Source organism: Oryza brachyantha, chromosome 6 (genome assembly GCF_000231095.2).
Source record: "Oryza brachyantha chromosome 6, ObraRS2, whole genome shotgun sequence".
In the NCBI taxonomy this organism is placed as follows: Eukaryota; Viridiplantae; Streptophyta; class Magnoliopsida; order Poales; family Poaceae; genus Oryza; species Oryza brachyantha.
The window spans coordinates 1,212,545-1,225,050 of record NC_023168.2 but is presented as its reverse complement, the minus strand read 5'-3'; the positions used below and the strand labels follow the sequence as shown (position 1 = coordinate 1,225,050).

The window sequence follows — 12,506 nt, the reverse complement described above, 5'->3', positions numbered from 1 at the left end:
ATAAGTTAACACGAAATTTCAGGTGCGAGTTGAGGGTCACATGCTCAGGTCTCAGGTTTGGGACAGAGTCATAGCACCAGGCATTGCCCTGCGTGTTTGCACTTCTGACTGACGACAAAAGATGAGGACAGAGAATTCAGAGGAAAGGATCTCATCTCACTAAACAAAAATCAAACCACACGAGGTCAACATAAAATCGAGGACATTCTGCAGTGCAAGGCAAGATAACTCACGCACAGCAACGGAACTAAATCCTTTGCCCCCATGAGAACCGATGCACGGTTCAAATAAATAGTGGCAGTAGCCCCTAATTTACAAGATACACGCCGACACGGTAGGAGCTTCACTATAAATCGGGAGAAAAAAAACAGCTCCACAAGCCAATCATATTTTTGTTTGAGGCCACGATTTCTTTCACTTGCCTTGCTTCTCCAGATGACCTGCATTGAACCAAAAGGATTTTGGTATTGATCAATATGACTGCAAAACGGTGTCATGAGGGCCATGTTGTAATACCTAACTAATGGTTGGAACTTGGAACACCAATATGACCTACATAGTGTTTTTTCATTCTACTGGTCCTCCTCCAACAATACACTCCAGATCATCCTGAAGACAAAACATGCAAAAAAGTGCTAAGTTATATTCTTCTCTGCTTGTTGGCAATAAATAACAAATGATTTAGTTTCTCTGTAGTTCTAGTAAACAAAACAAGGACAAGAATAGGAGAATGATGATGTGATTCTATTTACCAAAACAAGGACAAAAATAGGAGAATGATGAGGCCAACTATCTTAAAAAGACGACGTTTCTTCTCCCGGCCAAGGTGATTAAATATTTCCGTTACATCTACAAGATGTTGCCGTCGCTGGTACCTGCAAAGTGCAAAGACCACAAAACGGTTCCCAATCAAGTTGACAGACAATTATTCATTTTGAGTTCTTTTCACAAGCGGATAAGTTAAAGTATCATCAATGGAAAACCTAATCTCTATAGTATCAGTTCTGGAAATCTTAGCGCTTGTTTGTCACTCATGTTTTTTTCTCAAAAAAGAAAAAAAAACAAGTGACAAAGGATGGTCTGAGTACAGTTTTAATGAGAATATAATACAGTTGAAGTTCAAGTCCTGGAAAATTGCATTTTTGTGATATAGCAATATATCGCTGTAGTGCTGCTGTTCTGATATCAACGAGTTTACACCTATCGTTACTAGTGCATATATTAGAAATATGCATTCCTGGATAATTACATAGTTAACAACAAAAGTCTGAATGATATGTTGCCTTTGTAACCTAACATCTCAAATCAAAACCAAACTAAAATCAGGCTAGAATCTATAATCACTATTTCACAATCTAGTGATCTACCAAATATGCTTGCATGCAAATTACAGTATTTAGTTTCTCAGTAACTCCTGACATATTAAATATGATTAGACTATTTGATCCAGCCTAGGTCGTCAGTCCCCATTTTTTCCATGAACACACCAATTACAGTTAAATGACATGATTTCATCACTATGTCATCAACCTCAAGAAAGACCATAGCATGCAAAACATGCAATGGACATGGGTGTGTGTGGGTGAGTGGGAAGGAGTAAATTCAGTTGGGATAAACATTAAACAGAACAAGACCGAATAACATGACAAGCGCTAGTACCCTAGATCTCCAGAGTGAATATACTGGTTGGCTAAGTAAAGATATTCATAATTTGAAGAGGGGTATTAGCTATAGGTTTTTGTAAACTTACAAGACAAGATAATTGTGCATATGTTTGTGACTCCATCCAATGACATGGTAGTTAAAGGTTGTTTGCTTTAAAAAATACTTTTCAGGCAGTCTTGTGGAAACTGTCTACACAAGAGCCAGCATTATCACCTCATTTGTTCAAATAAGAAAAATAGTTAATTATAGTTCATAAGATAGCTAACCATAGCAAACTTAGTATAGCAAGAGGGGGAAAGCAACACAGAAATTCGGAGTAGTCATTAGTCAATTAAGTGAAATCATGGTCCTAAATAAGCATGTATGGCATGCATATAAGAATTTAGTGATTCCTTAATACTAATAAGAAAACGAAATATTAGAAGGATGTGTAGGAAGCTAAGCTCATTAAGATACAGATGTGTGCAGCACTAAAGTATATCAGGAATCAGAACATTGGAATAATAGATCATATGCCACTAATCTTGGAGCCATCTTTGGTGCAATATGAGTAAAGTTCAAAGCTTCGCCTTGGAAACAGGAGACACCAGAACCTCATCAATCATTTTAGTCTAAAATTTTCTGAACAACTGAAACAGCTTTTAAAAAGGGTGTCTCAAGCTTCATTTCCATTTTAGAATTTTGTTTTGAACCTCATGTACAAGACATGGAGGGCTAATGAATTCTATCATTTCAAAACTTTCATTTAATCTGTTTATACTAAGCACGGCAAAATAATAACTTGGCATCAAGAGACTCTAGCCCCAGACTTTTCATTCAATGCAGATTAAAGGAACTTAAAGGCTAGTATGAAGACAGCAGCACTTACAGCGTATAGTTATAGTACACCATCGGGGCAGAAAGTAAGAACATTGCCCAATGCCCCGATAGGAGGAACAATACACTTAGAACTGCTTGCAATACGAATTCTGGCATAACCACTTTATTTATCCGAGAAGATGAATCAAATGGGTTGATATAGTCAAACTCCAGATCTGCCAAGCACATCAGCTGCCAAAAGAAAGAAAAAATCCACGGAGGTGATGAAAAACTGAAGGGCTCAGGCAAATACATATGAATTGTAACCAATTTACACAACGACAACGATGAAATATTTAACTGAAATTAGGAGTTATTGTTCAATCAAGCATCGCAGCTTTACTACGCCAAAACATGAACAAGAACAAAAATAAAATGGAGATAACTGATCGCACACTACAGTATTGCACCAGAGCGCAACAAATTAAACCAAACGATTCCTAGGCCCTTCTCCACCAGCCAACAAGACCCCTCCAAAACCCCAAACATTTCGAATTACGAGTCGCTCTACCCCAAATGCCGAGAATTTCACCCTAATTGATCCACAAATCTACAGACCCCCCCCCCCCTCCATCCAAACGCCGGGGAAATCCCGTACGGCACAAGATCAGGGCGACAGAACCAGCCACGCCAGAGACTCGGAGCAGCCGGCGACGAACGGAGGTGCCCCAGGGTGGCGAGGTAGCTCACCTGGTAGATGACGAGCACGATGAGCGCGACGACGAGGAAGAAGGCGGTGAGCCACACGAAAACCATCTCTCCCCCCTACTTCCCTGAGATGGCGGCGCTGGCCTCTCTCTCTCCGTGGGGGATGGGGCTCGCCGGAACCCTAGCCGGAATAACAACCGTCGCGCCGCAACAAGCTGCGGCGACCGGCGGCGAGGCGGGTGAGCTGGAACGCGGGGAAATGGATGCGGCGGCCCACAAGAGATGCAGATTCTTCTTCTCTGCGTCAGCAGAAGCTGGTACTTGTTCGTCATGGGCCTTGGTCAATCCAGACCGCTCGTCACTAAACAAACGGCTCTGATTTTGTTAATTGGATGCCCGTTCTTTTCTCATCACCCCCAATTATCCCGGACGCGCGCACCCAGCCAACCAGTTTTGCATAAAAATAATTCTATACTCTCTCTGTTTGATCCTTGGTGTCTCTGTGGACAATGATAATATCTTCAAAATATATTTTGGCTATAATCTTTTGTTATAGTATATAATATTAAATAATTTAAAGATATTAATAGTCAAAGTTATAAAAATTTTACTTTACCTCGTCCAAAATGATAGGAATTAACAAATGATCAAAATTTCTTATCTAATTTTTGTAAAATAAATTTTCAACTTTTCAATGCTACCTTTTATCTTAAAATAAGTTCATTTTCATTTCATCCATCCCACGCATGCGAATACAAGAGGAAAAAAACCAATATACCTTCTATTTTTTTAAATTCCAATGCTACTGTCTTCACTTGTCTGGTCTAATGTGTTTGTTTGTTTTGCTTCCATAGGCTTCACTGCAATGAAGGCTTAAAAGATGAAATTATTTTTGGATAAATATAATGATATAAAATAAAGTTATTTATCTTGTTGATGGCAGAAGACGTCAAATGGTTGTTTGGATCTCTTGTATCCGTGAAGGGTGAGGGTGAACAAAAGAATAGTGGCTCTGTGACTGTAAGATAGAGAAAGTTAGCGTTGATATACGATGGAATATTTCCTAATGTTTATATTGAATTTTCAGTATATCTGATACAATTCTCGCATGGATGAGGAACACTGTCCCATTTTAAATATGATTTTACACTAAATGCTCTTGTTTATAAGAAAGTATGCAGATATTCTGAAAGTAGCCCTGGTTACGTGACTAAACATTTCCATTATCTTTGGGAGATTTGCAAAAAGGAAAAGAAAGACATTTCAGTTTCAGAGTTTCAGTCTGTTCAGAATTCTACGGCGCCTGAATCATCAAAGAGAGGACACGAAGAGAGGCCATGAACATGAAAAGAACGACACGTATTAACGGCCTCCTGTATTCGACTTGTGTGGCAGCGGCAACGCAAGAAACAAAAACTGAACAAAGAGACAATGACGACGGCGTTTTTTTCAGAGAAAAGAAAGACGAGGAAGATGTGCCAAGTGTGGCATGGTCAGTGGCCGTGTGTCCATCTGTGTCCGGGCCGAAGCTTCGTTGATGTCCTTTCGCTAGCTGTGCCTGCCACGGATTCCACCCCCGAGTGGCGGCGGCGGCGACGGTCGAGCACACGTACGTGTGATGCAGCAGATCTGCTTCAATTCAACCTTGTTGTCGTACGACTCATGTACTACCGTGTCACATGTCACGGTAACTAATCCTTGAGTTAGTTAGCACTCCTGCCATGCCATGTGGACCTAGCAAACAAAAACAAAAACTGTATGTACGCGTGTATAAGTCGTATAGTTCGGTCAGACGTATAGTATTTCTGGCTTCAATTCGCCTAGCGTCACCCATATGACTGTCTTTATAATTTAATTTCTAAACCTCGTATTAAGTATGTTATTTTGTGTATGACTTAATTAATTATAAGTGGATTTATAGATCAACTATAATAACTATAAGTATGTTTTTTTTTAGTTGTTGATGTAGAGGCGGGTTTTAATCCATTATGTAAGAATAATTCGTAACCGAGGTTGATTTAATTAAATTAGCAACTAAGTTATATTTTAAACAAATTAATTAGTTTAACTAAAGTCAATCATTAACTAATTGGACTAAAATCGATATTATCCGGATATCCATGCATATAGGTTTACTCCCTCCATCCCAAAATAAAACATTTTTTTACTTTTTACTTTCAATTTTTGACTCTTTGTCTTATTAAAAAAATTTTACGATTGATATTTTTGTTTTTATTAGATGATAAATTATGAATAGTACTTTATGTACGACTAATTTTTTCTAATTTACTAAAATTTTTTCAAATAAGACGGATAATCAAACGTTGGATACGGAAACCGAAGAATTCGTTTTTTTTGACAGAGGGAGTATCTGTAGTTTCAGTTCCAGTTTCAGCACGCTGCAATTGTGGCGAGGAAGGACGTACGGTGCATGCGACCCGTGCACAAATGCTATACTCCGTACGTATGAAGCAAACTTTTCACTGCCTGGATCGTTCTGGGCAATCAATCAATCAACAGAGAGACACTGCGTGTTGCTTATAAACGCATCTTATTCCTGTACTCACAACAGCTATAGCATCACCAAAAAAAGGAGAGAGTGGGATAAGAAAACAGCAGTACAAAGTTTCAATCTGTCCAGAACTCTACGGCGCACCCGATGGAGGTAGTTTTTTAAGCACACGTTATAAGTACATTCATTACTTGCGTATCATCTAAATAGTTATCAAAAAATATAAAATAATTTAAGAAGATAGTTTAATATAAGTTATTTCACTCCACTAACATGCATGCAAGTTTAAATTCAACTTCTATAAATTAGCAATAATAAAAAAACAATTATGAGTATGCGTATACCTAGTTTCAGTTTTACTTGCATGTTTGTGGAGTGATATAACTCATATTAATCTATCTTATCAAATTTTTTCATAATTTTTATGATTATTTAGATTACATGCAAACACACGGATATACGTGTGCTAAAAACTGTTTCCCGCACGCGATCTGCGATCTGTCAAAGCATGATGCAGCTCACGACTTACGACTGGCGATTAATCTGCTCTGCTCTGCTCGATTAATGAACTAAGCAAAGCAGCAGATTGTGTTTGACAAAAAGAATCAAAATTTCAAGCAGCAGGTCTCCTCGAGCAAAGGAAGAAATTTCGAGATCCCAGATCCGCCAGCTTCTCCTCCGACCTTAGACCTGACAAGAAAATGATCAAGAAATCGATGAATTAATTAATCAGCGCTCGGCTGGAAGCATGTAAGAAGAAATTAATCGAAGAAAATTCAGGCACGGGAAAGAACAAAAAAAGACGCGTACTTTCGAGAGAGTACTTGGAGAAATGCAGCTCAAACGCGGCCGCCGCGTCGCCGGCGTGGCCGGGGAGCGGCGGCCGTCTGCCCTCGCGCGCGTACGCGTCGACGGCGGCGCGGACGAGGTCCGCCACGGTGCAGTCCGCGCCGAGCACGACGTGGACCGGCCACAGGCTCTGCTCCACCGTCACGTTCAGCAGCAGCCGCGTCAGCCGCCTCTGCTCCGCCGCCGCCACGACCGCCGGCGACGGCATCGCCTGCACGGCGCCGCTCGGCGCCATGGCAGTCGGCCTTATCTTGCACCTCTCGCGGGATGGAAGCGCTCGCTGTGGCTGCTGCGCGGTGCACGGCGCGCGCGCGGCGGTGGCGAGCACGGACAGAAGCGGTGAGGCAGATATAGAATGAGAGGGAAGAAGAAGATACTTGGCGGATACTATCGATGGAGAAAGGAGCAACGGATTGTTAGGCACGCGTGAGCGTGTGTGCGTGCGTGACGTTCACAGCCACACTACTTATAAACGAACTTAGCTTCGGTGATATTGTCTTACGATATTCTCGGTAACATTAAATAATTGACGTTGGGATCTACATGTGTTTAGACCTACGTAGATTCTACGTGTCAGTGACTCAACGTCACCGAGTATGTTACGGGGCAATGCTATCGAATCCCTTATGACTATGCCCGTCCCTAAATATTTAGCGTCATTGGTTTTTTATACATGTTTGACTATTCGTCTTATTTAATTTTTTTTGTCAAATATGTAAAGCTATATATACGCATGAAAATATATTTATCAATAAATACAATGATATAAAAATAATTAATAAGTATATAATTTTTTTAATAAGACAAAAAGTTAAGCGTGTGTAAGAGCACTACCTGTGGCAAGATATCTTTGCAAAATCAAGGCATAAATGCGTAATCCACACCAGGAATCAGGTGTTAATGACGTGATTCGATGCAGTTGTTCCGTGTTCGTGCTGGATTACACGCTATTTTGATCACCACAAGCTAGCCTTTTCTTTTCTCGAACGAAAAAAAAAACTTACGCGTCAATATATTAGCGGGTAGCTAAATTAGAATTAGTAACCAGCAGCAGGAGGAGGCAATTAAGCACTTGTTTACACCAGAATCAACAATCGTAAATATTCACAATATAAAGTTTGGTAGATAACAACTAAACTAAACAAAACTTTACTATTATAAACTTACCAATATATAATAATTCTTAAACTTTCCACACAGAATTATACCAAAATCTGATAAGATACCAAACTAAACATAATGCATGTCTTGATCTTACTAAAGTTTTTATCAATGGATAGAAAGATTTATTTGAACCTGTTCTAATAAGACTTTTGAGAGGGATCGTTGATGTACTCATGTACATGTGGCTGTTTCGTGAGCGGACGTGCGACGGATGCGCCGCACCGCAGAAGCACGTGGCTAGGTGAGTAGTCGGGTCGGGTTAGGCGATCGATCCTGCCTGGGCGGCGGAAAACGCCTGAACCAGTTGCGCCCCGCGCCGAACGAGCGGCTCTCGTCTCTTGGACGGGGACGGTCGCATATTTGGACATATTTGAGTGAGCTTATCTCGGGGTACGGCTTTTTCTTTAAGCCGTTTTTGTTAGAAGTTGTCTCAAATGGTTTATAGCTTATAAATTCTGAAAAATAAATTAAGAATACAGAAGCGGGAGAAGCTGAGTTTATAAGTTTTTTTTCAGATTATCAGAAGCTGACTAATAAACAGCTACTTTTCAAAATCTAAAAACTCCCCAAACAAACTCTTTGTCCTACATGACACTGCTATTTTACCCGTACATACAGCGTACAGAGTATGTCCTGCTTTGTTTAACAATAAAATACATGTTCTATCTTTAAATTTTTGCAGAGGTGTTCGTTAGATTTACAATCTTGTAAATCGTATATTCAGATCCATAAATATAGTTTAATGCGCTGTTAATGGTCCAAACTATCTTTTGACTAGCTCCAACTACAAATTAACATTTTGCATTCGACCTCCTCACTAACCCACCAATGCCAATAAATGTGTATTTATCCCCTTAGGTCTTAGCATAATACACACAGATCAATTTCGCCACTTCGACTCTTGTCTCTATAGAGTGAGTAAAATCGTTATCGTCAAAATTGTTCCTGGAACAGTGAAAGAAAGATAACGTAAGTCGAAGAGAATGATCCCTTGAGTTTGGTTTGACACGATCGCTGCAAGAAGGTGGAGAATATACCTGAACTTTCAAGATGATGAGTACGTCGACATCTATTTAGAGTGAATTCTAATCATTATTCCGAGCTATAGAGGGGGCTAAATAATACTACTCATGTTTTTTTAATATGACGCCGTCACATTTATTTTGCATTACAAATGATGATATATTTCTCTACAAACTTAATCAAACTTATTTTTTCTATGACAAAAATGTGCATATATATATTGTGTTTCAATACTAAGACGTTTGACTTTTCGTTTATAATGTTTGATCATTCGTCTTATTCAAAAATTTAGTACAAACATTAAAAAAATAAATCGTGCTTAAAGTTTTTTTATAATAAAATAAGTTGTAAGTAAAATAATTAATATTTTCATAATTTTATAAATAAGATAAATGATCAAATATTGTAAATAAAAAAATAAAATATTTTACGTTACGAAACGGGGGAGTACAAGCAACCCGTACGCGCTGGCCCAACACGAACAACCAAACAAAACGTTAGACGCTCCCGGAATACCGGCCCAATGCTGAGAAATTAACATGGGCTCGGACAAACTGGGCCGTGAATCCTTCGGAACTTCTATATGGGCCTCGTCCAGCCCATTTTGTCCGTGAAGCAAACCGCCTCCCTTTCCCAAAAAAACTCCACGCGGACACTGACACGTCAGCGTCGTGTTCGTCTCGTCAGGAGGAGGAGGAGGAGATGACGTGGCCTCATTCCTCGTCAAAAAGGGGGAAAAGAAGAACACGGGGGCTCCAAATCCGCCGTCCCAAATTCCCCGCACCTCTCGCTCCCGAATCCGCCGACGACGAGATCGAGAGATCGAGGCGAGGGGCGCGCGTTTGAGGTGGTTGAGCCGCGAGAGCCATGGTGAGCGCCTTCTTCCTGCTGTGCGGGTGCGTGGACCAGGCGAGCGTCGCGGTGGTGGAGAAGTGGGGGCGCTTCCTCCGCCTCGCCGAGCCGGGCCTCCATTTCTTCAACCCGTTCGCCGGGGAGTGCGTCGCCGGGACCCTCTCCACCCGCGTCCAGTCGCTCGACGTCCGCGTCGAGACCAAGACCAAGGTTTCCTACACCGCTCCTCTTACATTACCTCCTCCATCACGCTACCTCATGAGCTTCTAGCCTTCTACTTGCTTGATTAATTGTTTGCAATATTAGCTAGCCTGTGGAAATCTTTCCATATCTGAGCCTGGTGGGGAGAGTATTTGGTTCAACGCATGGGTCCGAGCAGTTTCCCCTTGCTAGATTCATCTTATTGGGATGCTAATTATGTTAGTTTTTATTGTTTGAAAAATGATTACTGGTAGAAGTAACAGCGGTGGAAGGAAGTAATTAGACAGTGTTAATTGGTCATATTTCCTTGTGTCTGGTAATGCTTTGGACAAATGTCCATACGGCCCTATTAATCTCCTGCTGGGTGCGAACGTGCAATCATTCCTTGCTTGGCGGTTTAACAGCAGGAATTCGATTAACCAAGCACCGATAGGAGGATTGGACACCATCGTCATTCTGGTTGGATGGCCGATTTGGAAGGGAACAACAGGGTCCTCAATGGCCTGCACAAAACCTGGAGGGAGGTGGCCGCCACTGCAGCGGAGGAAGCTCGCTTTGGCATGAAGCTGGCAAGTCACTCTAAGGAAGAGCGGCTTGGTCATAGTCACACAATCATTAGCGAGATATTGCCTTAGTATCCTATTGCCTTTTTTTTTCGGTTTCTTTCTTTTGTCCTTCATGTACATACTTCTGCAAGTGCGCTGGTACAAAACCCTCAATCTTAATACAGAGACACATTTTGGCGTGTTTTGGAAAACAAAAACAATCTCACGCTGGGTGAAGAAGTGAATCACTGCAACTTGGTGAAACTGGTCAGCGGATGGTTGTTGGTGTTCAAAGTAATTTAAGCAGTGATATTTTGCAGAATTTTCTTTTCCCATTTTTCTGTGCGGTGTGCTTTGGCAAGTCAGCCACCGCGATCCAATTAATAATATGTTCTAACTTCGTGTTTGAGGAATAATATTTTCCTTACTGATATTACTTGGTTTGTGTCTTTACTTGGTGAAACATTTGATGATGTGAATTTCCCTTGCAGGATAATGTCTTTGTTCAGCTTATCTGCACTATCCAATATCGAGTTGTTAAGGAACATGCTGATGATGCATTCTATGAGCTGCAGAATCCCCAGCAGCAAATTCAGGCCTACGTCTTTGATGGTAAAATTATTAGTATTTGTTGAGCAATTCAACAGTTGCTCATAGCAAATTAATAACTCAAAAGCCTAATCACTTTTTTGTTGAAAATTAGTGGTCCGAGCCATAGTTCCAAGAATGAATCTTGACGATCTTTTTGAGCAAAAGAATGATGTGGCGAAAGCTGTACTTGAGGAGCTTGAAAAGGTAACCCATATGTCTGTTATTACTGTTACCGTGAGTCTGTATCTATGGGATTAACTTATCTTTTGATTGTACAAAGTCCAGTGATATGTCTAAGCATTATTTGTATTTTCTACATGTATTACTTCTATTCACCACTTCATGTTCCCTTTGCTTCTTTTGACATGTTTGGAAATTTGGGCATTTTGTTCGATACATTGTAAACATGCAGTTCGATTATCTACAGTTCATTTTTCATTTTCTCAATATCATTTTTAATATTCTTATTTGTTGGGATAAGGGTTCCAAAATACTGTTTGATGGAAGCGTGGAACCTTGTTGTATGTACAACATGCACCACAGAGAGAACTGCAATGTTCAGTAGTTTGTACACCTTTTGTTGAATGTTCTGCTTCATACTTTACTTTTCCATCTATTTTTTGAGGGAATGTGCTTTTCCATCTTGTCTTGCAATTTGATTAAGATACTGTCCAGGTCATGGGAGATTATGGTTATAGCATTGAACACATTCTCATGGTTGACATCATCCCTGACGCTGCTGTACGCAGAGCAATGAATGAAATAAACGCAGGTATCATTCCTTAATGTCTGATGTTAAGTAGGAGTAACAATTTCTGTTTTGTGCATGTGTGCTCACTCAATATTCAATCCCTGTAACAGCCCAAAGGCTTCAGCTTGCAAGTGTCTACAAAGGAGAAGCAGAGAAGATTCTTCTGGTCAAGAAAGCAGAAGCAGAGGCAGAGGCAAAACACCTTTCCGGTGTTGGCATTGCTAGACAGCGGCAGGCGATAACTGATGGCCTCAGAGAGAACATCCTGAACTTCTCACACTCAGTTTCTGGCACCTCAGCGAAAGAAGTCATGGACCTCATCATGGTCACACAATACTTTGACACCATCAAAGAACTTGGGGATGGCTCGAAGAACACCACGGTGTTCATACCTCACGGTCCAGGCCATGTCAAGGATATCAGCGACCAAATCCGGAACGGTATGATGGAAGCTTCAAGCAGCAATGTGTAGACCGCCGTTGACGGTGATTCAGATGGGAGATCTTGTTTATAGTGAACAGTAGGAAAACTAGCACCTTTTGTTTGCGCACCTGGAGTGAACTGTATACAGCGATAGATAACAGGGTGTTGAGTTTTGGCAGAACAATAATCTTCGAAAGAAAGATCACATGTTTTCGTATATGAGTTAAAATCTGCACTTATACACGTTAATATTCTGTATTGTGGCATACTGACGAGAGTACTAAGTGTTTTTTTTTATTATTAATGCAACACTATTAAGTTCTATTGGTGCTAGCTACTGAAAGCCAGTAAATGGATAAGTGCCATCATCCTGATCCGTCCCTCTGGCCCCAACCAGGTTCACCATATTGGTATTATCGTGACG

General features: G+C 40.7%; 3 protein-coding genes across 4 annotated transcripts; 1 reads left to right on the top strand and 2 right to left on the bottom strand.

The window, feature by feature from the left end:
* Positions 1–135: 135 nt before the first annotated feature.
* Positions 136–3,486, bottom strand: LOC102720435 (protein cornichon homolog 4). Of its 2 annotated transcripts, none has more exons than XR_001550486.2 (5): positions 3,214–3,486; positions 2,534–2,715; positions 753–875; positions 517–609; positions 136–440 (listed from the first exon to the last, which is right to left on the bottom strand). XR_001550486.2 is itself a non-coding variant. In XM_015838381.2 (5 exons), exons 1-4 carry the CDS (start codon positions 3,277–3,279, stop codon positions 573–575), a joined length of 408 nt encoding a protein of 135 aa, XP_015693867.1. In that variant the 5' UTR covers positions 3,280–3,486; the 3' UTR covers positions 136–440; positions 557–572. The 2 variants fall into 2 exon arrangements, 1 of the variants encoding a protein (XP_015693867.1); XM_015838381.2 differs by having other exon boundaries at positions 557–609.
* Positions 3,487–5,565: 2,079 nt separating this feature from the next.
* Positions 5,566–6,957, bottom strand: LOC102720153 (uncharacterized protein At4g22758-like). Its single transcript, XM_006655700.3, has 2 exons — positions 6,494–6,957; positions 5,566–6,373 (listed from the first exon to the last, which is right to left on the bottom strand). Exons 1-2 carry the CDS (start codon positions 6,765–6,767, stop codon positions 6,297–6,299), a joined length of 351 nt encoding a protein of 116 aa, XP_006655763.2. The 5' UTR covers positions 6,768–6,957; the 3' UTR covers positions 5,566–6,296.
* Positions 6,958–9,435: 2,478 nt separating this feature from the next.
* LOC102719871 (hypersensitive-induced response protein 4) lies at positions 9,436–12,440 on the top strand. Its single transcript, XM_006655699.3, has 5 exons — positions 9,436–9,781; positions 10,809–10,929; positions 11,021–11,112; positions 11,584–11,680; positions 11,770–12,440. Exons 1-5 carry the CDS (start codon positions 9,587–9,589, stop codon positions 12,129–12,131), a joined length of 867 nt encoding a protein of 288 aa, XP_006655762.2. The 5' UTR covers positions 9,436–9,586; the 3' UTR covers positions 12,132–12,440.
* Positions 12,441–12,506: the final 66 nt, after the last annotated feature.